Below are 26654 nucleotides of genomic sequence, written 5' to 3' on the forward strand. Positions count from 1 at the left end.
ATCACACCCTGAGCTGAAGGCAGACACTTAACCGCTGAGCCACCCAGGCATCCCACTACAAGGAATTTTAAATTGGAAAATCAGAGGTAGAAAGAACCTTAGAAGTCACTGAGTCTAATAATCCCTGACTGAGTATGGGAGATCTTTCTACAGGAGACCATCTGGGTCCTCCTTGAACAGGTCCAGTGCTAAGTAAGTTATGTACCTTTTTAAAAGGTAGTCACGTAAAATAAATAAATAAATAAATAAATAAATAAATAAATAAATAAATAAATAAATAAATAAATAAATGGATGGATGGATGGATGGATGGATAGATAGATAGATAATAAAAATAAAAGGTAGTCACGTTTACTGTTGGTTGGTACTATTAAGAGATGCCTTCCTTATACTGAGTCCCATTATTCTGCATTTGAATCTTCTGGTGCTGCTTCTAGACTGCTACTATATTTATATAAAATAACAAGGTATGCAAGATAAAGATGGAAGTTTGGAGATTCTAGCAGAAGATAGCAGCTAATCATACACTCAACCAAATAGAGGACAATGAGCCAACTCAACCCAGGAGGTCAGTGATAGAACAGAAATAGCAATCAGATTGCTAGGACATCAGTGGAGATGAAGCAAAGCAACATTATCCTCCTACCAGGTAACCTGAAAAAGGTTAGTGAAGACTAAACCTATTTCAGCAGTTAACTTGTGTTTTCTCTAAAGACATTAAGGCTAAGAAATCAACAGGCAAGTAAACATTCTTCATCTTTCCATAGGTGTTAGCAGTGCTTACAGACCTGGATATGCTTTAGTGTGCTCAGCCCTGGGCAAGAGAGGGACCAAAAAATTAAATACAACTGAAAAAGAGCCTAAAGGAATAAGTCCAAAATAATAACATAGGCAAAGGGCCAGGGGCCAAAACAAAGCACATATCTACAGCTGCACCCAGCTGTAGCTTTCCTCAGCAACTTTATACACTGGCTGTTCATTTCCTTGATATCCTAGCAAAACCAGTACTTGCTCTGAACTAGTCTGAAACATGCTTACACACGGCTTATATTATTTACTTAGCCCCTGCTATCCACACAGCTAAAGATAGGGGTTATCTAAGCTGTGCCACTAATCAGCTGTTTGACTTCAGGCAAGTCAATTCATTTCTCCAAGAGTCAATTTCCTTACCTAGATTAGATTATCTCTGAAACCTACCTCTTCTCAAAGGTAGTAACAGTATCTCTAAAATTCATTGAGCTACTCTGAAAAGACTAAAGAAAGGGAAGTTAATTTTCAGCAAATTTAGGTCCACACTACTCTGATTTTCCTGGTTAGTAGTAGGTAGGGATTCACTGTAGGTTACACTGTAACTCTTCATTTCTGTCTGTGCCAGCTGTGGATAGTAACCAGTGCATACCTAGGTGATGTTTCTGGTAATGAAAACCTACCAGATCAATCAACCTGCATCATTATTACTCAACTCTTCAGATTATTTCAGAAGGGAAAGGATGGATCCTACTATGGTCTCTCTTTTTTTTCTCTCTCTCTCTCTAAAAAGAACATTCTGGCAAGGTATGTTCTGATGTTATCACCTCATTTAAAGACATATAACTAAAAAAAAAAAAAAAAAAAAAAAGACATATAACTGGACCCCCATGGTCAAGTGAATTCCAAACTCCTAAGTATGGCTTAAATTCTTGTCTGATCTGGGCCTTTCTAGAATCAATTCTTATTACTCCTCTCTTCACTTCTATATACCAATAAAGACACCAATTCCCCTTAAAACTGTGTGTACCAGTGCCAGCTGGTATTTCCAGCCACAGAGAAATGTCTGAGGGTAAATCCTAACCACAGACACCCAGAGGCCTTTTTCACATTCAAGAACAGGACACAGACAAGGGGACTCCTGGGCGAAGTGAATTCTTGATTCCAATCAGAGGTCCTCCAGCCTGTCTTGGAACAGCTGTGCAAGGTTCTTGGTGGTGGTGTCTGAAAGCTTGAAACAAGGTCCAAGTCTCTTGGGGTTTCCTGAGAGGTTCTGGTATGTGCTGCTACGATTGTTTTTATAGTAAAGAGCCAACATATTTTAAGGAGGGAGAAAGAGCTAGTCAAAAGATTTTCAGCCTAGGGTTGGAGAATCTCATAAAGTCAATGAGAAGATTACGCTGGTTACACAAGCTGATGCCTCCAATGGAGGCCAGTCCTCTGATGTTACACAGAGTATGGCAAAAAACAAAAACAAAAACAAATCTGAACATGTTCACCTCTTCACTTGAAGACACAGTAGCCTTTCTCAAAAAAAGAACAGAAAAGTGAGCCCCCTAAGCTTTCATTTCATGCAGTGATGACAGTTTGTCTTCAAGGACATACATGGTACTCAAAGATACATCAAAATCTCTCCAATTCCTAGTGACTGGTGCCAAAAACACTAAAAGCATCTCAGAAGAATGTAGAACAACTTCAGAGGAAAAGAATGGATGGTATGGTTGAAAATACTTCTCTTCAGGAAAGCCTAGAGCTGCTTTCCCAAGAAGCTGCAGGGTAGAAGCAAAGTGTGGGAACAGAAGGAAAAAAAAAGCTTGAAAACTCAAAGACAAAAATGAAATAGGCATAAATGATACAGAAAGCCAGCTAAAAATCTATGACTGAAACTGTCCTGAGATGGTATACATGCCTGCTCTCTTTAGAGATTACATGAATGATGGCAATTTGGGATTAGACAAAAAGAGTGGATCAGAAAACAGAGACCATCTAGACGAGTCCAAAGTTGATTTGAAGAAACTCATCCATGCTGTTAACTTAAACATCCCCTTAAAAAAGCTTGAAGAAAAAAAGCATGGAACATTTAAAAAAAAAACTATGTGAAAAAAATCAAATGAAAAAAGAGTTTACAGGTCCAATGAGAAATTTCCAAACTGAGCAAGCATCTTTGCAATTTGAATATTCATAGCTTAAAAGTAAAATTCAAGAGCTTAAGCTGAAACTTCAAACACTGACCTAACTATAGCAAGAACACATAATGAAAAGTGCAGAAAGCTAATCAAGGGGATAACTTAGAAATAAACAGCTTAGAAATAAAGAAACTTCCCAAAGTGCATGAAAACAGCAGCAGCTCCTATGAAAAAAGGGCCAAAGACCTAGAGAGAGAACTGGAAAGAAACACTTCCTCTGCCAAAGACAGATTATGTCCCATGAGAAAAAAAAACTCAACAAAGTTGGTTGGCGCCCCTGTCGACTGAGAGGAAAGCTCAATGAGCTAAGAAAAGAAAATGGTCACAGCAGACAAAACTTAGCCAAAAGAGTTTAAATTCCAACTTCCCCTCAGTAGCCATTCAGCAAGCAGAGGCCTGAATGAGCCAGGGCATCCCTCTCCTTCATCAGGTTCCCCAGGAAGGAGGAGGGTTAAATCGTGAGGCCTGAGGGACCTAGGGTCACATGCAGGTTTGATTTTTTTTCTACAGGAGCTGCCCCCTGATCATCCACAACCATCCATGGGACATTTGCCCATTCCTCTCTTTAAAAGTAATTTTGGGGATGCCTAGGTGGTTAAGCATGTGCCTTTGGCTCAGAGCGTGATCCTGGAGTCCTGGGATAGAGTCCCACATCAGGCTCCCTGCATGGAGCCTGCTTCTCCTCTGCCTGTGTCTCTCCCTCTTTCTCTCTTTCTGTGTCTCTCATGAATAAATAAATAAAATCTTTTAAAAAAGTAATTTTGATTTATTTCTTTTTAGGAAATGGGTGTTATTTAATGCATGCTACATTTGCTCTCATAATTTCAAAGATACTGCTTAATATCATTCTTAGGTAATTGGGTGATGGCCCTTAAGGAAGGTATACAATGTGATGAGCACTGGGTGTTATACGCCACTGATAAATTATTGAACACTACAACTGAAACTAATGATGTACTGTATGTAGGCTAAATGAATTCAAATTAAAAAAATATCATTCTTAGGAACATGTTATTAATAATTCATTGGTCCAAATTGGGCCATACAATTATTGCACTTTGATGGAAATAAAATATTCACTATCACTTAAACTATTAATTGAAGTTTGACACAATCATGTAGAGATACCTGAAACAATACAGGAAATGCAATGAGCTGTTATTTTAAAATCTATGAAAGTAACGTAGTATTTATCTCAATAAATTTTTATTAGTTTTAAAAACAGTGCAACACAGATGCCTGGGTGGCTCACTTGGTTGAGCATCTGACTCTTGATTTCGGCTCAGGTCATGATCTTAGGATCGTGAGATCGATTGAGCCCCTAGATGGGCTCCAAGCCCAGCAAGGAATCTGCTGGAGATTCTCTCTCTCCCTCTGCCTCTCCTCCCTCTAAAAAACAAACAAGCAAAAAATAAACAACATCCCCCCTCCCCCGGCTAAACTTAGTAATATTTATATCCATTTAGCCCTATATTTATAGATTAATTTAGGGGAATTAACATTTTGCAATTATTTCTTTCTTAATTTCTAAATTTCTTTTTAACCACTGTTACTTCATTTAGAATGTGCTTTGCTATTAAAAAAAGAATGTACTTTGCTGTTTAACTGTTTTTACATTTTAATGCAGTCAAAATAAAAGTTTTCCCTTAAAAAAAAAAACACAGTATGTACACAGTTCTTGTTAAATAAATCCTCCCATGAGAGAGTAGTATACAAGTTGTGGTACCTACTACTGGGCCTCCAAGTGGAAAGCCTCACTCTTTCTGGAGAACCTTCATTTCTACTTGGAGGATGAGGTCTCTAATTATGTCGATTACCTCAGGAAGAGGCCTAGATGCCTAACTACAGAGAAATGAGTAAAATAGCCCTACAAGAGCAGTAACACAAGAAGACAAATTTGGTTTTACCTCTAGGTCAAGTTCTCTAGAGAGTAAACTCCTGGGTGGTGGATCCTATGATAGCACCTTTCACATAGAGGAGAGCATGATGTTCAGCAAAAACAAATCAAGCAAAGTAACCAGGAAGCTACACTGGTTCTATAAAGCTAAGGCACAGAGACTTTAGGATTAGGAAGTAGAACAGGGACTAGGGCACGAGCCAAAGCAGGATCAGCAATTAAGCTTTGAAATGGTGATTATTGGGGAGCCTGGGTGACTCAGTGGGTTAAGCATCCACCTTCAGGCCAGGTCATGATTCTGGGGTCCTGGGATCAAGCTCTGCATCGAGTTCCTTGCTCAGCTGGGAGCCTGCTTCTCCCTCTCCCTCTGCTGTTCCCCCTGCTTGTGCTCTCTCTCATTCTGTCAAATAAATAAATAAATAAATGATTTTTAAAATGAAAGGGTGATTTTTAGTTTCATATATTTCATAATAAATTCATTTTTTGTTCTCCCTTTGTACTCAAAGTTCTGAACAATTTTAATAGGGCTAAGGGGAAAGAATCAAAGGAAGTGATTTGTGTCTCTATTTGAGCCAGAGTTTCAGAACAGAGACAGCAACGTGATAAAGCATTGATAATCCAGAAGAAGCAACCCAGAGAGGGAAAGAGAAGCAGGACACATTGGAGCTGCCTGGGGAACCTATCATTTCTACTTTGGGCTCTCCCTCCTAAATTCATATTTTGGATGTTCTAAATTTTGGTATGGAAAACTGGACTACTTATACTTTCCTGGTCAACTTTGGATCTCAATACAAATAGCTGTACCTGGGCCACTACTTGCATTTGCAAAACATCATTTTGTGAAAAACTTGCTCTATCCACTTTCCCAATCAGGCCTCTTCTCCTTCCTGCCCTGATTCCCAGAACATCTTATTGTTGTCCTGTGGCACTCATCTATCTATGGTTGTTTTGTTGTTGGGTTTTATTTTTCTTATTGCTTAGTTCTGCAAGCTCCTTTATGTACAACTAACTTAGTATATTTTTTAAAATCTAGTATTTGGAGGCACCTGGGTGGCTCAGTGACTGAGCGTCTGCCTTCGGCTCAGGTCCTGATCCCAGGGTTCTGGGATCAAGTCCCACATCGGGCTCCCTGTGGAGAGCCTGCTTCTCCTTCTGCCTATGTCTCTGCCTCTGTGTGTGTGTGTGTGTGTGCGCGCGTGTCTTATGAATAAACAAATAAACGTTTTTTAGGTTAAATAAATAAATAAATAAATAAATAAAAAACCTAGTATTTTTTTACATGGACTTGAGGTTTAAATTGCCTATTACTCAGAAAATCACACAGAGTTAATTTAAATATCCTACATAAAAAGTTAGGGAAAGGGTATCCTTAATGCTCTTTGTCTCCTGGTTAGCCCGTGATATTTTGGCTCTAGCCAATTTCCTCTGCACAAAGACTCTGCTTAAAGCATTTTTGAATAAGATAGAAGAGGGGCGGCTGAGACATAGCGTCTCCAAAAAGGGAGGGAGGAAATAAAAAAATAGCTGCTTTCATTGAGGGCAGGAAGGAGATTGTTTCATTAGGAGCTAAACAGTGAGACTATCTCAGTACGAACAATTGTTTGGCTTGCAGGCTCTATGTGGGCAATTACTCCAGCAAAGGCTCAGCTGGGATGGAACGTGGAGCCTGCCAGGACCGAGGGACAGGGACTGACACAGGCTTAAGTGTCTCAATCATGGCTTTGGGATCCCACAGCATCCCAGCAAGGATGCTCACAAATCATACTCTACCCAGTCAGCAAACAGTGTCATTCTGTATCCAACACAGTCAAGACTGTGGATTTACAAGAAATGAGGAAAAGATCACACTGAGGGAAAATGCAGAGTAATTCAACCTAAAACCAATATATTACAGCAAAAGTAACAAGTATTAAAATTAGATCTCCTAAGAGAACTGGCACATTCCAATCACTACCTCAATGGTTAACAGCAGGCTATGGGAAGGAGGTGTACACGCAGGGATCGCTGCGCTAAAAGCTAGGCAACCATTTCAAAGTTGACCAGGCGGACCTGATATTTCAAAACTTGTTATTAAACAAATTTCCTATCACTCATGACCTCACTTCAGGTAACAAAAGCTCACTTGATTCATTAGAAGTCACTGTCTTCAACCCCTGGGGACATTTACTTCTTTATATATTTTTAGGTGGTTTCAGGTTAAAGCCTTAACTTCCTCTTGGCAATAATTAGTATCTATTCATATCCTGAAAAAAATACTGAGGATGCAAAGTTAGGAAAGGCGTATCTTGAAAAGAAGCTATTAAAGAAGAGTGATATAGCTCTTGACCAAAAGGTTGCTCTTCATTCAATCCAAGGATTGGTAATAAGCAGAAGAGGAACAATATGAAAATAGACATTAAAAATAGCCCAGATTCAAAAAGCACCACTCTTCTCTCTCTCTGAAGCAGTGCTTCTCAAAAGAAGCAATATCCCCCCTCAGGGGCAACATCAACATCTGAAGACATTTTTAGGTGTCAGAACTGGCGGAGAGTAGGAGGAGAATGCTACTGGCATCTAGTGGGCAAGGCCAGAGATGCTGGTAAACATACTACAAGGCACAGGACAATCTCTCAACATAGAAGTATCCAAAACATCAATACTGCTGAAGTTGAGAAGTCCTTCTCTACAGGTATCATTTCCAGGCCATTTAGTTTGAAGCATGTGAGATATAAGAATATACCAGTTTTGTGGGAAAATCTCTTCTCTTGCTCTGTAACAAACAGATAAACATTTAGATATAGAATTCCAAAGTTGGAAAGAACCCTAAGGGTTATTTAGTCCAAGCACATCCGGAGAAACTAAGGCCCAAAGAGGTCATTACCTAAGCTCAGAGAAGAAATCACTAGCTGGGATGGAATTAGAATCATCTCTACACACCCCCAACTGTATGTTACACATAGATGTTCAATAATGGTCCCTAAATTGATATCCTGTTCTTTAGGTGGTCTTTTCTATTACAACATACAATTCACTCTCTGCTGCTGGGAAGCCCAACATCTGAGACTGGATATGAAGGCTTATTCACATCCCTTCCTACCCACATTCTTCTTCCTCAAAGGAAGCCCAGAAGTAGAGACGAGTGGAATATACTAGAGCCCAAGAACAAGTGGCCAGGCAGATTATGTCTTTCAATTATTTGAAGGGAGGCTCATGTCTTTCAGCCAGAGGAGGCTTTACCCAAAACCTGAGTCCACAAACAAACCCCTGTGCAAGCCCACAGACACATGACCTCTCTGCAACTGTGTGTAGCAACTTTCCTAATGCACAGAGGAGCCCCCAAACAATGGCAAACAGATGGAAAATCAGTGTCAGTTTAATTGAATCACAACCATACCCAAACAAGCTAGAAAACTTCCATTTCCAAACAAACAGCAGACTAGAAATGAATTCTGGGATCAAAGTACAGTTAGTCCAGTGGCATGCTGAATGTTAGTCATCAAAACAGCCCTGGCCTAAAGTGTTTCAAAACGAAAACACTACCATGTTTCAAAACTAGATGTTTCAGAATTGAGTATAATGAGATTCAGGTCAGAAGGTGTGGTACTAAGGGAGTGGGGCAAATGTCAGTGGTGTGGATAGAGAAATCCCGCAAACAGAACATTCTGTTGAGGAACCCAGGGCAGGTCTCTAGGAAAAAAAAAATCACAACTTCAAAAGAGCCAAAGCAAGGTTCTTCAAATTAAACAAACTGTTCCAGTAGGTATAAGAAGAGCTTCTAAAACCGCTGCAAGGTTATTAATTTCTGCAGCACCTGAGAACAGTGTCTAAATATTTACTTCCATTCCACAAAAAGGCTAAAGGAGTGCTTTTTCAGCCTCCTGTTTCACACTCCATGCTACATTTCTCCCAAGATGCAAGATGATGTGTCACACTAAAACCTCTGAGAGGGCAGAGTACTAGCTTTGTGACTGGCTCCAGGTTTCAATGCGGCACATGTGTCAGAAGCACAAAATAAAAATGGTATGAAGAAATTAATTCCAACAAAGCAACCAGGAAATTTACCTGCTCAGTTTCCCGGAATGTCACAGATCTTCAAGTATCTGAGTTTAAAAGCATGAGGATGACTTTCAGAAAACAAAACAAATAAAGTATATGATCTGGGAGTGCCTGGGTGGCTCAGCTGGTTAAGCGTCTGCCTTCCGTTCAGGTCATGATTCCAGGGGCTTGGGATCGAGCCCTGCATTGAGGTTCCCTGCCAGTGGGGACCCTGCTTCTGCTTCTCCCTTTCCCCCTCCCCCCACTTGTGTGCTCACGCTCTCTCTCTCTCTCTCTCAAATAAATAAAATATTTTTTAAAAAGAATATGATCTGAGATGCCTGGGTGGCTCAGTAGTTGAGCGCCTCCCTTCGGCCCAGGGCATGATCCTGGAGTCTCAGGATCGAGTCACACATCCAGCTCCCTGCAGGGAGCCTGCTCCTCCCTCTGCCTATATCTCTGACCTCTCTCTCTGGGTCTCTCACGAATAAATAAATAAAATCTTTACAAATAAATAAATAATAAAAAATATGATCTGAACACACATTAATAAAGTAACAGGGTTCATGATGTAGGCATAGACACTATGTGCCAGATGCTGTGCATTATGTATACAGATACACATGGAACACAGTCCCTGTCTTGATGTAATTTATAGTCCAAAGAAAGGTCTTATTGAAAAAAGAACCAGGGATGCTTGGGTGGCTCTAAGCACCCAACTCTTGGTTTCAGCTTAGGTCATGATCTCAGGGTGCTAAGAATGAACCCTATATCAGGCTTTGCCCTCAGCATGGAGTCTACTTAAGACTATCTCTCCCTCACCCTCTGCCCCTCCCCACTGCTCTCTCTCTCTCTCTCTCTCTCAAATAAATAAATAAATCTTAAACAAAACAAACAAACAAACAAAAACCCAGTAGTCTTAATCTCTTTCTACCAATGTAGGACCTCTAATCCACCTTCCCAGTGGACTGGTTAAGTGAGAGAGGAGAGTGTGAACAACATTAAGATGCTGATGAATACACAATATTTCCATATTTCAAAGCATATAATGTGAAGATTGTGCATGAGATATGAATATATCTTGGCCTATCTTGCTGTGATCATGTTCCATAAATCTGTTCCTTATGGTCAAGCCAGGATTCTCCATACTTCAACACAATATCTCTCCATTGCCTCAACAGATGTCCACTACAGTGAAGCAGTTCAGAATGACAATCCACAGCAAGGCTGTCTCTGCATGGGCTCAGCCCAGAGGACTCCCTAACAACCTTTTAAAATTAGAGGGCTCACGTGACCACTCACCTCTGATCACATGAATAACCCATAAGTCTAACAGCAACACAAAAATTTACATTGTACCATTATTTATGATACTGAAAAACTAATAATTTGAATGTTCAACAATGGGCAAGAGTTAAATAATGACATATTCAAATAATGGAATATAATAAAGGTATTTAAATGTCATTAATGTTATAAAAATGGTTATGATAAATGTTAAAACAATAATGATATAAAATTATTATGGAATAAGTACAAGTAAAAAAAAATTGGATGATAGGAATTAAGTGAAATATCTTCTGCATCATTATGCTTTCTCATCCTTCCCAAAGATTTTTTTCACAAATATAACTTTCAAAATCAGAAAAAAATAAAGTGTTTGCTTTTCTTAAAGATTTTATGTATTTATTTATGAGAGAGAGCACAGGGTTGGGGGGGAACAAGCATACTCTGTGTCGAGCATGGAGCCTGATGGGGTGATGAGGTGGGGTGGAGTGGGGGGGATGCTTGATCCTATTGACCAAGATCATGACCTGAGCCAAAATCAAGAGTTAACTGCCCTACCAACTGAGCCACCCAGGCATCCCAAAGTGTTTGCTTTTTAAAGAAATAGTATTTAGTGATTTTTAGCCGGTAAGTATAAGGAGGACACTCATGCATCCCCACCCCCCAATATCCCACAAGAGAAAAAATAACTGGTCTATGGTAATGAATCTTTTTTCTTCCTTAAATGCATTAAGAAGTCTAATGAAACTGAGCCCTATTTTTACTCTGCCCACAATATGGGCGCCCCTGATTTGAGTCAGTTGTATCAGACTCCTGTTCAGAAACTAGGCTCAGAATAAAGTCAGAATGCTCAGAGGAACTGCTTTAGAATCTTCCTCCCAATGCTGCGTTTAATGATTCTTCCCTTCTCTCACCTACAAGCTAGGATGTTAACACAGCACTCACACTTCGGTAAAGAGTTTTTCCTCACAATTCTCCTTGGTCTAAAACAGCTCCTCTAACAAAATTCCTCCGGCCTACCTTCAGACAGACAGGGTCTCATGCTCAACAGCTATTCTTTCGACAAACATGTTTCAACATAGCAGAAGAGCCTGAATCATTTCACTCTTTCTTTCCCAAATCAGCTGTCACATTTAAATTGGTTTTTTCATTAACTGTGCTGTTTTACTGCTATTTTGAACAAAAGCATCATGGTAAGAACAGGGAATTTCCTTCCTATTTCTCATCAAAGGGCTTGTGTTAGTTATACCCCAAGTGGTAAAGTATCAACAAGAAGACACCAGCACCCTCTCCTTTATGAGCTTTATGTTGCAGCATAAGATGTTACCAGCTCACACAGAAAACTCTGTAAGAAATTATTTTTTAAAGGCATAAGAACAAAAGCAACCATCTAAACAATATTAAAAAGTTTAACTCAACGCTTGAAACACTAGAGAACTCATTTCTAAATCTACACATTGGGGGACTTCCAGAAAGGCAAGGAAAGAGGAAGAAGGTGAACAACAAATGTATTTTGAGGGCACTTCAGGAAGTAACGTTGTAGGATTAATATGTAAACTTGAATCTAAAGATGTAAGCTCTGTGGTAGGGGCTTGGGGATTTTATGGTCTTCCCAACATTAGCTGTTAAAGACAGCATGTTTGTTTGGAAAAAAAAAAAAAAAAAAGGTGCTCTGTTCTCTCAAATCACTCTAGGCCAAGCTTATTGGCTACAGCTGAGAGATTGTCCCTCTTACTCCTGTATTTGTTTTACTATTTTCAACACATAATAAAATGGGAACATTACACATTTATTTTTTGGGTGAGGAGAAAGGACATGGAACCTGAGAGATCCAGTTCTCATTGTTTCAAATTAAGAAATTTCTTTTTGAAAGCTCTGACTTGAAATTAAAAAGAAGAAATCAACAAAGCATTCTCTAATTGGGCTTATGAAATTCAAAACTTTCTAAATAAATTATATCCTATATGCGTTTAAAAACAAACCAGAATACCCATAGGAAATATGCAAATGGAGTGGGGGAGGGGCAGGGAACACAGGGCTATGGTCAACAAAAATGGTCAGAGAACTACTTCACATTACTTGAAAATGAAAAGAAGCATCGATATTAAAATCTTATTACTACCCAGTGATATGTTAAAAAGGTGGGATTCCAGGGCAAGTTTCAGCTACACAGGAGGGAGAATGGGGGAGGGGGAGTAGAGCAGAGGAGTGTCGGACAAACTGAAGACAACCACCAGGGCAACCTTACACTGATGGATGGCCACAGCTGAAGGCAGATTTGGCTCATCTCTGGGGTTTTCCACTGGGAAGGGACCTCCAGTTCAGCCATCAATGGACCTTCATCCACAAAGCCTGTGGAGAAATACAGGAGCCAAAAGAGTGGGGTAGGGAAGGAGAAAGTTTGGAAAATGGAGGAGTCAAATACAGTAGCAAAATATTGTAATTATTAAACATGAGGCTTCAAAAATGCATAGATGTACCTCTTAAATTGAAATGAACTGGCTGAAAAGAACTGGTACTCTGGGAAGCAGCCTCATATGCTTTTTAGAACCAAATTACTTTTTAATTACATCTGTGAATTATACCTGCCAAGAGGAAATTAAATTTTGGAGGAAAGGGAAAAACAACCAAACCTATGCAATTTTTATAGATGGCAACTTTACTCAGAGTCCCCTACCTGTGGCCTCTGTGGAAAATAACAGCCTAAAGAGAAACGTACTCACACTCCACTAAAAACCTTGGCTGGCCTAGTTCCACCAATTCCATTAATGTAGCAGGGGCCCAAAGGCAGGTGACCTGATTGACAAAAAAGCCCTTCTAGAAAGTGCCGAACTTCTATCAAGTAACTCATTAAACACTTTATAATCAAGAAGAAAACTACTAGCAATAACTTAGAAAGCTTTGCCTTTCAATGGAGCAGCACCAACCTTTCTTGTAAGACAAAAAATATTTTTCAGGTCCAGTAGAGAAGAAAGTTGGTCCAGTGGTCTCACCTCCCTCCCACACTGCTAACCTAGCTGAAGCTGTGGGGGAAATACCCCAACAAACCAATGAGACTAGTTAAAATGATATGTGGCACAAAGAAAATTAGCTCTACTGCAATTACCTAACTGTCAAAGAAAGTCTAATCTGTACCATGAGGCTGCAATCCTCAAAATTGTCTTTGTACATCTCATGTGTTGACTCAAGTCTTTCAGTTATAGATAGGACAAGCTCAATGTATGTGTGTATATACACATACGTACATACACACACACACACACACACAAAATCACACCCAAGGCATCCCAGGATCAACAGGGTACGAACTTATTTCCTGAGTAAACAAAATGATAAACTACCAGTAGAAGCGACCAATGATAAATTGGTCAGAAGATTCAACAGGGGATCCCTGGGTGGCGCAGCGGTTTGGCGCCTGCCTTTGGCCCAGGGCGCGATCCTGGAGACCCGGGATCGAATCCCACGTCGGGCTCCCAGTGCATGGAGCCTGCTTCTCCCTCTGCCTGTGTCTCTGCCTCTCTCTCTCTCTCTCTGTGTGACTATCATAAATAATAAATAAAAAATAAAAAAAAAAAGGAATGGGGAAATCAAAGACCACTTCAAGGACAACTCAGGGGAAGCCCTTCCTTTAAAAAAAAAAAAAAAAAGAAGATTCAACAGAAGCCAATTTTCCTGGTCACATCCTAATTATTTAGGCAATGACTGACTTGTTACATTACTTCCAGGGACTAAGTATTGTTTCAGCAACAGTTAAGATTCTTTAGAAGCACAAAGGGTTGTATCTGTCTGAAAACCCTTCTTATCTCTTGTCCAAAATAACTACTGACCTACAAGGAGAAAGAATTGCATCTTGGGAGATTTTTTTTTAATTATTATTATTATTATTATTTTTTATGATAGTCACAGAGAGAGAGAGAGAGAGAGAGAGAGGCAGAGACACAGGCAGAGGGAGAAGCAGGCTCCATGCACCGGGAGCCCGACGTGGGACTCGATCCCGGGTCTCCAGGATCGCGCCCTGGGCCAAAGGCAGGCGCCAAACCGCTGCACCACCCAGGGATCCCTTGGGAGATTTTTTTAAGTGTCTTTGGGCCTCTGCCTATTTCCACTTAGATCCTATTCTTGCACCACTCTGTCAGTGGGAACTACATCTCCTAGGCTCCCCCGCCAACTGGTTTCTGAGTAAGTTCCATCAATGGGAGGTAACCGATAAGGGTAAGAGGTAGGAGGAGAGGGAAGCCAGGGTAATGCTCTCTTAATAGGGTCACAGTTCTAGCTGCCATCAAACAGCTTTTCTTTCCATGCTTCTAGCTCACACCAGATAGCTCAGACTTCTGGCCTTTAGTGACACCAGCACCTTCTAATTTCCTTAGGGGCACACTAGCTCCCAGGTATTGCTAATCCCTCGGTTACCTCACCAGTCCACTTACCTTCTAGGCTCTTATATCATCAGTGTAACCTATTCTGTAGATTAAATTCCCTCTGCTTCTACTACCTACAGTGGTTTCTGTTTCCCTGATAGGTCCTGGACTTTAAAATGTTTTAGAGGCACCCTATGTGGCTCAGTGGTTGAGTGTCTGCTTTTGGTTCAGGTCATGCATGATCCTGGGGTCCTGGGATTAAGTCCTGCACTCTGTTTATGTCTCTGCCTCTGTTTATGTCTCTGCCTCTGTGTGTGTGTGTGTGTCTCATGAATAAATAAACAAAATCTTAAAAATAAAAAAAATGTTTTAAAACTTAGCTTTCTTAAGAATTAAACAAATATTCAGGGCAGCCCAGGTGGCTCAGCGGTTTGGCATCTGCCTTCAGCCCAGGGCCTGATCCTGAAGACCCGGGATCAAGTCCCACATCGGGCTCTCTGCATGGAACTTGCTTCTCCCTCTGCCTGTGTCTCTGCCTCTCTCTCTCTCTCTCTCTTTGTATGTCTCATGAATAAATAAATAAAATATTTTAAAAAAAGAATTAAACAAATATTCAGATAACCTGTTAATGATTTCTTCTAATAAGAAACAAAGGATTTATAGATGACAAGATCAGTTCATTCATTCAAACAAATATTTACTAAGAGCTACATCTATACCAAGCACTACTCTAGGTTCTAAGAATACTACGTGAATGAAACAGGCAAACCACCTCTGCCCTCATGGAGCTTACAATCTAGGGGGCATGTTAACTGTGGCACATTATAATTTTAAAAAATTTATCAGTACAGGAATATTTATTTAACAGTAGAGGAATTTGGTAAAAGTGAATTAACTTTAAGGTGTTCTATTCTACATAGATTTGATTCCTACCTTTTCAGTGTAGTTAAGCTGAACTGTCACATTCCAGGGGCCAATACAGAACTTCTTCAAAATTAGTATCTACTTAAACTGGCCACTTGCTCAAACAGAAGTACAACTGTGATAAGGATTTAAGCAGACACAATAACAGAAGTTAGGCACTGCATGCTTAGAATATAAAACATAAGTGTGTTTTATGCAGATTCCTGCTTGCCATCTTTTTTACAGGAGAAAACATTTGGAGCAGTTGAGTCTGAGTCCATTTAACAGGTCACTTTGTCCCTTGTCTGTGGCATAGGTAGGGTGCATTAACATAACATACAGAGCCAGCTGCCAATGTGCATAATGAGAGAAGTGTAGCAGTCACTAATTGCATGACATCATTTCCAAGATGGAATTTTCAGGCAGAAGAATAGAAACAGACAATGACTCATGTGGTGAACAGTTATATAGACAACTGTGCCCAAGAAAGCTGCCACCTACATTTCATAATGACATCAGAGGGAAAATGCAGAAAGTAGTTTTCTGATTTATTGGAAAGCAATAGATTTGCTGAAAAGTATACTGAGAGATCAGGCTACACTACCTGCTTATACCTCCTAAGCACTGAGCAACTAAGTGCACACATCAAATATTCAGCACTCCTAGGCCACTTGAGTATATAAGCATGCTTAGCCTCAAAAATCAGTATCAACTCCAGAAATGACATAGTATCTACTGCTGGCACTTCACTAGACTTTTCTAAGATAATTTAATGTACTCATGAAGGTACACTTCATGTTGTCTTGTAGGCACAACACTGAGACCTTTCTAACTATTCATCAGTTAGAAAACATCTCATGTCCGCAATACTTATAATTTCATTTGAGTAGCAGGTAGACTTCCAATCGTATGGACTTCTTACACAACAGAGAGTCTAAAGCATATTTATCTCAATATGATACAGCAAATCAACTACAGGGCTAGCATTTTTACCTTATTGGCCCCTGCCTACCTCCTCCCTTGCCACTCCCCAACATGTAGTCAAAATACTAGATAATCCCCCCCACACTGACACACACTCAATACCTTAGAGGCCTTGTACATTCTGCTTTCCTCTGCTTAAAATGCCAAGTCCCTTAAATTCACCTGGCAAAGTCATGCTTATCATTCAAGACACAGCCTACTTGTCTCTTTGAAACCATGACTTCCTTAGGCAGACTTGTTTGCTTTCTCCAGCGCTTTCATATCTCCCTGCACGCAATGCCATCATGATAATACTACATTGCATCTTTTATCAGTTTACACATCTGCTTCCCCATTCAACTGTATGATCCCTCAGACCAAAGACAGGATCTGAATCTACCATATATCCTGATACGGTGTCTGACACAAAGTAAGTGCTTAACAAATATTTTCAGAACGAATATATATAGTGTGGGATTGCAGGCTTGCAGAGTTCCCTCTAAGTGATAAGGCATTTTATACTCTCTATCCCACTGCCACAGAATGATATTTAAAGGACAAGGAGAACAAATAGGAAAGTATCTCCCAGGGAAAACAGGCTTAACAAGTTCATATTAAAAGACAATCTAATGAGGACTTTGATAAATTACATTCAGTGTAACTGTGTCAAGCTAACCATGACTGTTCAAGTTAAGGTGCATTAGCTGTAAAAACTCAGAAAGTTACTTGATCTTGGCTGGAGAAGGATGTTTAACAATGAGAGATGGACACAAAACTTCTGTTGTCTAAATCTGATGGAACTGTTTTAATCTCTCAAAAGGTGCCACAGATATAGGTAAAGTAATCAAAAATTGATAGGAAAGTTCATGTTTTAAGGAGTGCTACTTAACTAGCAATGACTTAGCTATCAACACAAAATAAATATAAAACAAAGCTAGAAATTAATTTACTGGAGTTAAAATTTAGGACTACTTTAGAAAATTTCTACACAAAGATTTCCTCGTCTAATCTTTCATACAAGTTTAAAGAGTGAGGAAACATCCAGAGACCATCCTCAAAAGTACCATAAAGCACATCTGCAAAAATGCCAGAACCCCCATGTATAGGAAATGGTTTTGGCTTAAAGACTAGGGAATTATTGAGTGAGTCATACTAACCATGGCTTCCAGTAACCAGAGTATTTAAGGGAATAAAGTCAGAAAGTGAAACAAATAAAACCAAGATAGAGTAAATAAGACCAGCAATCATGGTAATAAGTAATCTTAAATTTGTATGACACTTTAGTTTACAAGGCACTTTGATTTTTCAAGTGAGGAAAATTAAACTGAGAAACTTTGGTACAGTGCTGAAGGTCACAAAGCTAAAATAACCTGAGTGAAGGAGTTTAACTGGACATTTCAACATCAAGTCTACAGCCCTTTCCATTACTTTGCTTCTTTCCCACCTGAAGGGTAGGCTTATACGGGCTATGGATAGGCCTAGGACACTTTCTAAGATACCTTCAACAAGAGCAGATGTTTTCAAATCCCTTAAGCATATCTTTCAACTTAATCAAGATAACCTAAGGGATAGCCTTAGAAAATCCCTTGAAAGAATGAAGAACCCCTCAATGTGCATTGAGACAGCATTTTCACGTTTTCCATGTTATAATGCTGATTGAAAAATGCAAGGTGCCATGAACCGTAATATACTACTTCCATAAAAACACTGCAGAAAAATACATTTAAATGTAGTTGTTTGCCTGTGCATATATTATCTCTTAAAAGTCCCATAAGAAATTACCAAAAGCCATTCCTTCTAGGAAGGGAAGGAAAATGGTGGCTAAGGGATCAGGGAACAAGAACACAACTTTTCATTGTACATGTTCACCTCTGCGCCTTTTAAATTTTGAACACATGAAAGTGCTACCTTTTCCAAAAAGTAAATTTAAATTTAAGAGTATATAATGGAAATTGGAGCAGAGGCAATGGTTAGGTAATTCAAGGTAAAACATTTCAGGTAGGATGTAGCAGAAAAGCACAAAATATTACAAAGTTTCTGTCAAACTCCAGAATTCCAGGTGGTGCTTCACAGCCTGAAGTAAATATTCCACAAGACCATCAAATCTCTTGAATTTGAATTCTTTGCTCATTGAAAAGCTCTCAATTTTTTTTTATAAATCTCAATATGGAGGAAGTAATGTCCCAGTAGTGGACACAGGTATTCAAGTCATGAGAAAGACAGAATTCTTACATGGTAAATAAGATAGTGCCTAGTTTAAACCAGTCTCTGAAGAGGTTAAGAGTTATTCCAGGCACATGGAAAAAATATGGAACCGCAGAGCTAAAGATTAAGCTTCGGCCTAGTACAGCTCCACAAGGGTCTATCCAAAAATTGGTCCCAGCCTAAACTAGTTAGAGTTACCACTGACATATCTGGAATTTTCAGTATGTTTGTCCTTTGTCCTATCACTATGTAAGTCAGTCCAAAAATTTACCCTAAAGGTCACGATATCTTTGGGTGATGAGGACACCATATCTTTAGGCCTAAAAGTATGTCAAAGCATTTTTTTAAAGGCAATACTTAAGCAGCTCTCTTTGCCACGCAGGAATCACTTCAATGTCTTAGGGGTCCCAGAAACTGGTGAGTCTTGTGCTTAAGAGAGTTAAAAATCCCAGGACCAACAAAACTCGTACTTCGTAAAGAAAACACATGCTTGTTCTCTACTCTGATGTTCGCATTACATAGCTGAAGATAATAACATTCTTAAACAAGTATAAGATTTTAAAAAGAAGAGCCACTGCCAAAGGGTTATTTTAGAACATCAAAAAAATACTGCTCACAGGTCTGCAGTCCAGGGCTACATCATCTGATTTAATATTAATAGATCAGCAATCATTCATCAGGTCCTGTCCAATTAGCTCTTAATTTTCTAAGTAAGAAACAACATGAGAGGGGCAGAAAAAAAAAAAAAAAAAGAAAAGAAAAGAAACAACATGAGACACAGGGATGAATAAACTCATATCAAAATCTCATTTTCCAAACCAAATAGCTTTTAAATACCTCCTCCCACTACATGTGTTTTTTACCAGAGCTAAAACATAACTTAATTTGATACAAGTGTCTCTTCCTTCCATGATCCAATAGTTGCCTGTATGATCATTATAACAACCAAAATTAGGGGAAAGGAGGAGGAAAACGAGTGAGAAGGACTGAAAGAGTGCAAGGAGCCAGAGAATTCACAAACTGAATAAACTGAGACCTAAACAACATGTTATTTAAATAACTTGAAAGATGATGGACATCTTGTCATCTCAAGTTTAATACAATGGCCAAGTTACTGAAGCTACCAAGCCAAAATGTAAAACTAATTTGTGAAAATAAATAGTTTCAGGAACCAGGATTCTACCATTAATAGCCGTTGATAAAGTTTACAACCCAGCAGTTAGTAATTCTCATCAAGAATTAACTAATGTTCATTACCTGATCCCCAGTGATGCTATTGATAAAGAGCAATGGAAAATTTGGCGGAAGAAGTGGTGAATCAAGCTCTCCCTTCCATGTGCTATATTTCATTGGAATATGAGTAAGTATGAGTGGTAGGAGAAACGGAGAGCTGGGGGTAGTACTAATCATCAAAATGGCATTTGATTCCCCAAATGTGGGGAGTCACTCTAGTGGGTTGCTTCACTGTGACTCAAGATTTGTTAACTGAGGACATAAGGGAATTTGAGTAAAGCCAGTAGACATACTCCTAAATTTTACACTGAAATGTTCCAATAAGTCTAGGACAAGATTTAATAAGAGTCACCTATAAGAAATTAACCTACTCAACATAATCAGATTCTAAAATACTTTTTAAAGCAAATTCTTGCTAAGGCAAAAATTCAGGAGAGAAGTCTGGGGACGTACTTTCCTAAAAGTACATGCCACTTATCTATTGGAAGAGGACATTAAAATATACTATTAGGTGTTTAAACCAATGTATCATTCCCCTGTTCTTAAGAAGAACATAACCTTATTTTTCTAAAATAAAAGGTAATTACCTAAGAGCATCAATTAGGCATGTACTTCCCTTCTCAATATCTATAAATACAAATACATTTGAATCTTTGTTGTAGACCATGTGCCCAAATGTTATATGGCAAACAACTGTGGTAAATCCACTGCATTATGAACAGGAGCAAATTAACAATAGCTCCCAAAATGGGAACTATCCCCTTCTCCCCAAAGGGAAAATAATTTCCCCAACTTCTCCAATTACATCCCAAAGAATGCAGAAAGAAGGGCAGCCCCGGTGGCTCAGCGGTTTGGCGCCACCTTCAGTCGAGGGCCTGATCCTGGAGACCCAGGCCCGAGTCCCACGTCGGGCTCCCTGCATGGAGCCTGCTTCTCCCTCTGCCTGTGTCTCTGCTTGTCTGTCTGTCTCTCTTTCTCTCATGAATAAATAAATAAAATCTTTTAAAAAGAGAGAAAATTAAGGAAACAATATTCACAGAAGTTTGAATCTATAAATTTTCAGTGCTAATAACCCAGCCTTCACTTATAACCAAGCTTTCCTATCATACTGATTTTTTATTGGATCAAATCATGCGTCTTGGAGGGCACAGCAAAGACTAAAATGGCTCTAACAATTCACAGCGCTCATATTTCACCATTTTCGCCTTTGTAATGACCCCAGAAGCGACAAATCTGATGCATCCACCCCGTTTCTTTCTCTCCACTGATTAAACGGATCCTGCACTCCAGCCACGATCTGCCGCTAGTTTCTCCCACCGCACGTGCCCTGCGCCCGCGCACGCGCGCGCACACACACACACACACACACACACACAGCCTCCAACGCACTTCACGGCCAGGGCCAGGCTGTCTAGAAATCCGCACTGTGTCACTGCATATACGGCAGGTTCCCACTTCACACATCCAGGAAGAAGAAAGCCCCCCACCCCCACCCCCACCCCCACCATGCGCTTGCCAGGTCTCAGCAAAGCCCGTAACAGGACAGAGGAAGCTGCTCAGCCAAGAGCGGGGCAGCAACCATCACCGCCTTAAAAAAAAAAAAAAAAAAAAAAAAAATTTTTAAGTGGTTTTCCTGCCGTCATGTCACCTCCCCACACACACACACGCACACACACACACGCACACGCACACACACTGCAGTTCATCCCCCAGCTTTGCATGTGGAAGGCGGCGAGCTCCGGGCTGCCCCTGGAAGGACAGCCGGCCCGCAACTCACTCGGAGCCCCGCGGCGCCGACCGGCTCACCTGCGCGCCCCCCGCCCCCGCCCTCGCAGCCCCCCGCCCCCCGAGCCGGCGCCGCGGAGCGCCCAGCGGCCGGCCCAGCCGGAGGGGCACGCGCCCCGCCACCTGACGGGATCGGCGGCCCAAGCCCCAGGAGCCCCCTCCCCACACACGCCACCTGCGCGGCGCGGCCGGAGGCCGGACCCCTCGCCCGCCGGGAGGGATGCGCTACCTTTGGACTGGCAGTCGGCACAGAACTTGTTGTCCTCCTCCAGCAGCAGGTTGGCCAGGACCGCCTGGTACCGATCCACGTCCTTCACCGACTTGCCGGTCATGGCCAGGGTGCCGCCGGGGGCAGAGGGCGACGCGCCCTCCCCGCCCCCCCCGAAACCCCTGCCCAGTCGGGAGGTGAGGACTCCCGGTCCCCCGCCCAGGGGCACCTCCTGAGCGGGGGTGAGGGGTGAGGGTGGGGGTGGGGGTGGGGGTGGGGAGCCCTCCCTCGGGCCGGGCCCTGCGCCCCTCCTCTCGTCAGCCGCGCCCGCCCCCCACTCTGCAGCCCCTCAGCGCGGCGCCCCCTGGCGGGCTCAGGGAAAGGCCCGAGTCCTGAGGAGGCTGCCGGACTTAGAGACCCTCAGCCCGGGCAAACGGGGCGCGCAGAGACGCCCCCCCGCCCGCCCGCCCGCCTGTCTGCCTGTCTGCCTGTCTGTCAGTCTGCCGGCAGCGAGTCCCGCGCCTCGGTTTCCCTGGCAGCTGCTGCCCGCTCGGCCACCACCTCAGCCGCCTACTTCCGGCAGCTCTTCCTCTCCACCTCCGCCCAGCCCAGCCCGCGCATGCGCCCCGCCCCTACCGCGTCGCGCCGGGCTCTTCCCTCGGCTCCGCCTCTCGGGAGCCAATCCGGCGGCGGCGAGGGGCGGGGCTTGGGGAGGGGGCGGAGCGGCCACGCCTCCCGCGCGTCCTTGGAAAAGAATGAATGGAGCCGCGCGGAAAGCTAGTGGAGGGAGTGGAAGCAAGGGAAGGACCTCGACAATTAACACTTGCGGAGTTCTTGCCCTGTGCCAGGCTCTGTGTTAAGCGCTTTATACGAATTATCCCAGTATAATCCTCAAAACGTGTCTGTGAGTTAAATATTTGTCATTCTTATGTAACCTGAAGGTTGTGGCTACTCCAAAGTCATCCAGCTTGTCCTTTTCCTCAACAGCCAGATGGAGGGCCCAACCCCCTAATCCGGGATAACGGGGACAGCACATCCTCCCCAAGTTTTCAGAGGATCCTGGTCACCTCTCACTGTTCCCACTGAATTCTGGGTTCCTCTGTTCATTAGATTTCCTGCCATCTTAGGGCATTGTTTACCTGGTGCCTGGATACTTTCATGTCTTAAATCCTCCCCAAACAGCGCAGTTCTGTGCGGCAGACGTTCACTAAAGGTCATGTGGAGGGATGTGCTAGAGAGGAAGGGTGATTACAGCAAAACACACGATAGGGAACTACTTAAAATGATTATTAAGCATCACTGTCCAAAGCCACCCTCACTACACAGAACCCCTCCACAAAAATCCTCTTCTTGGGGAGGCTGGGTGGCTCAGTTGGTTAAGCATCTGACTCTTGGTTTCACCTCAGGTCATGATCTCAGGGTCCTGCATGGGATTAGCCCTGCATGGGGCTCTGTGCTCAGTGGGAAGTCTCCCTGAGGATTCTCTCTCCTTCTCTCCGCTCCTCCCCTCACTCACTCTCTCTCACTCTCTCTCTAAAATAAATAAATAAATCTTAAAAAAAAAAAAAGTAGTTTTTCTTTAGGGATTCACCTGCTCCCTGGCTAATGTTTTCATTCATTCATTCACTCAGATAATTGTTACTGAGAAACTTCTAAGTATCAGGCACTAGGCTAGGGGAAAGGGGAACAACATGATCCAATTAGTGGTTTTAAAAGATCACTGGCTGCCGTGGGAAGAATGGGTCAAGGAAACTGATTAAGACCAGATGCTCATAGTTCTCTCTAGTAAAACCCTCCAGGCTCCCTCAAAACTTTCATTTCATCAGAGGGAAACCAATATTTCCTATTTATTAATCAAAATTATTTAATTCTTTGTCGAAACCTCTTCCCTTCTAGGCGTGCCTAGGAGACCTGACTTTCATAAACACATAAGTTCATTAAGGTATTTTTCCTAAACAAAATCTCACTTCTTTCTCTAGAAGGAATTCTGCATTTCTCCTGAGCTCGGCCAGGAGCATAGCCTGTAGCCAGCGTGTAATCATTTTTCTTACTTTAACCTATTTAATGTTTGTGACTTTAATATGTGTTTTATAAATGAGCAAACTGAGACTTAGAATAATGAGCTCCCTCATCTAGTGAGTAGTAGAGCTGGGATTTTTAACGTAGACCTCTGTAATTCCAGAGCCTTAGTACTGTCAGTTTTGCTTATGTTATTTTTTATAATCCTCAGAAAAACCCATTAAGATGGGTATTACCATAATCATGTTTCAAGAAATGATGAAACAGAGGCTTAAGTTGATGGAACGGAGGCTCAAGATTAATCGTTGTAAATGTGCCTTAGTTCAATCCTCCTCATTCCATCCCTTCACTATGTAAATAGCCTCATAGCCTTAGTTCAATTTGATTTTTCAGCCCACTCTCTGGAGAAAGCTTTCTCAATAGCAAATCTGATTGAATCGCACCCTCCCACTTAAAAATCTTTTAGTGGCTCTTGACTTTGATCAGGTTACTTAAACTCTCTGTACCCCAGTTATTTCATCTATCAAATTGGGGATGATGATGATATTAACAGGACCTATTTCATAGAATTATTACAAAACTTAACTAAGTTAATGCCTATAATATATTTAGAACAACTCTTGCCACAAAGTGAGTGACAGACTATTAATTCTCTTCAGTAAATATTTCTGACTTTCTGCCTTCTGGCCACATGATAGATTTTATTTCCTGGCCCTCTTATGGTTGGATGTGGCCAATGAGTTTGAGCAGAAAGGATATGTGTCACTTCACACCCAAATCATTTATTTGCTGCTTTAAGACTCCTCTGATTCTCTTTTCCTCTAGTATGACAACAATCAACGTTCAAAATACTGGTTGTCTTGGTTCAGAATGCCATAACGGAATATGGTAGACTGGCTAGCTTATAAACAACAGAAATATATTTCTCACAGTTCTGGAGACTGGGAAGTCCATGGTCAACAGATTTCATGTCTGGTGAAAGCCTACTTCCTGGCTAGCAATCTCCACAGCCTGACACTCTTGGAAGAGCCATGCTTTTCTGTTGCTGATGGAGCCCACTATGAGAAAGCTGGTGTCTATGTCAACAGCATTCCTTCTTGATGTTCATAGCACCAGGACTCCTTGGGATTCCAGGAGATCCCTTGCAAAGAGGGATAGAGTGGCCTCTCCCCAACTCTGTGTCATACATCGTCATTTGGGCCCCAAATTACTTGTATGTAGTCTCACAGTCTTTGTTAAAGACAGCTTGCCTAGCTTTTGAACCTCTCCCTCTAACCTGGGGGTTCAGACCCATCACCAGGGACCCAAGGAACCTGATGGGAACAGGCTTGTATGTCAATACAAACCCACCACTTTCTTCAAAACAGTTTATGCTCCCTACTCTTATTAAATATCTCTGTCTCTTCCCTCCTCAACCCTAGTTTCACAATATAACTGCCTATTACTGTCAACCAGCATGGATCTGGGAGAGGAGACATAGTTGTCTGTATTGGTAATATCTGAATCCCAGCCTCACTCCCCACCAATGGGATTGTGTTGTGTTGTCCAGAGGTGCATAATAATGACCAGACATCACACATGATTGGTGGATTGTAGCTACATAACAATGCACCTATATTCACATTTCTTGCATTTTCAGGGCTCAGTCAGGAGGCACTGAGCAAGGATACCTGGCCTGAGCCTACTCTGCGGACCCTGCTGTACAATGATAGAAACTCACCCCTTACCATCTTGCAGAACACTGGGGGGAAAGACAAGATCTTAAGTTTCCAGGAAGGAAAAAAACAAGTCACATAAAAAGGATCAGGAATCAGAATGGCACAGAGTTCTCAATAGCAACTTTGGAAACCAGGAGACAATAGAATATTGCCTTGAAAATTCTGAGTAAAAAGAGTTGCCAACCCAGAATTCCATATCAGCCAAAGCATTGCTCTAGAGGCTGTGTTGAAGAGAGACACTTTTAGTTACACTAGATTTCAAACTCTTACCTGCTGTGCTGGCTGTGACTCATTGCCCCTCTATAACCATTCCACTTTTCACCCCGTTCTTGCCCCCAGAGGCAACTACTGAGCAAGACAGCGACTCAGCCCCGTGGCAGGCTGACATCTGATTGGCTTCAGCCAATGGTAGGCATGAATGGGAAACCAGAGGGCAGAGGTGGAGAGAAGCTGAGTTATTTTCTCTGCTTCCTTCCTGCTGGCAGAATCATCACACCCCTAAGTGACAGTCCTGTGAGTCCTGTGAGGGTGGCCCTCTCCTCCAGCTGTGGCCATTCTGGGACTACCCCCTCTTTTTGCCCTGTCAGGCTTGAGAGACAATAGCTTTTTGCTGTTGCTAGCCCAACGTACATCCATCATGCCCCTTGTTGGTGTTTTTAACCCTGCCCATAATTTTTTGAATGGTCCTTTCTTTAAGGACGCCTGGGTGGCTGAGTTAAGCATCTGAGCATCTGACTCTTGATTTCGGCTCAGGTCTTGGTCTCAGAGTTGTGAATTCAAGCCCCACACTGGGCTCCATGCTGGGCATGGAGCCTACTTAAAATAAATAAATAAATAAATAAATAAATAAATAAATAAATAAATATCCTTTCCTTAAACTCTCTTCGACTGCCTCTTTTGCATCGGCCATAAGTTTCCTCTTGGAACTCTAATCAGGTCACCTCCCCTGCTTGTTTTGTCAAAAATGACCAAATAAACCAAGAAAAGGGAAAACACCAAGTCCAGAAAACAGAGCATTTAGCACAGGAAAAAGACAAAGGTCATTCCCAGTGTGCTGGTGAAGGGGAATTCCAGGGTGATGATTTTGCAGAATGCCTACTCCAGATTGGAGCCAGAGGACAGAAATTTTAG

At 41.7% G+C, this 26654-nt stretch overlaps 1 protein-coding gene across 7 annotated transcripts in view; it reads right to left on the reverse strand.

The window, feature by feature from the left end:
* The window catches only part of SMAP2 (small ArfGAP2), a 47146-nt gene extending 24744 nt beyond the window's left edge, over positions 1 to 22402 (reverse strand). For 2 of the 7 annotated variants that reach the window (XM_077844560.1, XM_077844559.1), the window contains exon 1: positions 21808 to 22402. In XM_077844560.1, coding sequence (XP_077700686.1) covers positions 21808 to 21910 — 103 coding nt within the window. In that variant the 5' untranslated portion in view covers positions 21911 to 22402. Of the gene's footprint in view, positions 1 to 12379; positions 12484 to 15422; positions 15529 to 19177; positions 19197 to 21309; positions 21382 to 21807 lie in introns of those variants that run through there. The other 5 variants (XM_077844563.1, XM_077844562.1, XM_077844565.1 and 2 more) reach the window with 5 other exon arrangements.
* Positions 22403 to 26654: the final 4252 nt, after the last annotated feature.

Source organism: Canis aureus, chromosome 13, assembly GCF_053574225.1.
Source record: "Canis aureus isolate CA01 chromosome 13, VMU_Caureus_v.1.0, whole genome shotgun sequence".
NCBI lineage: Eukaryota > Metazoa > Chordata > Mammalia > Carnivora > Canidae > Canis > Canis aureus.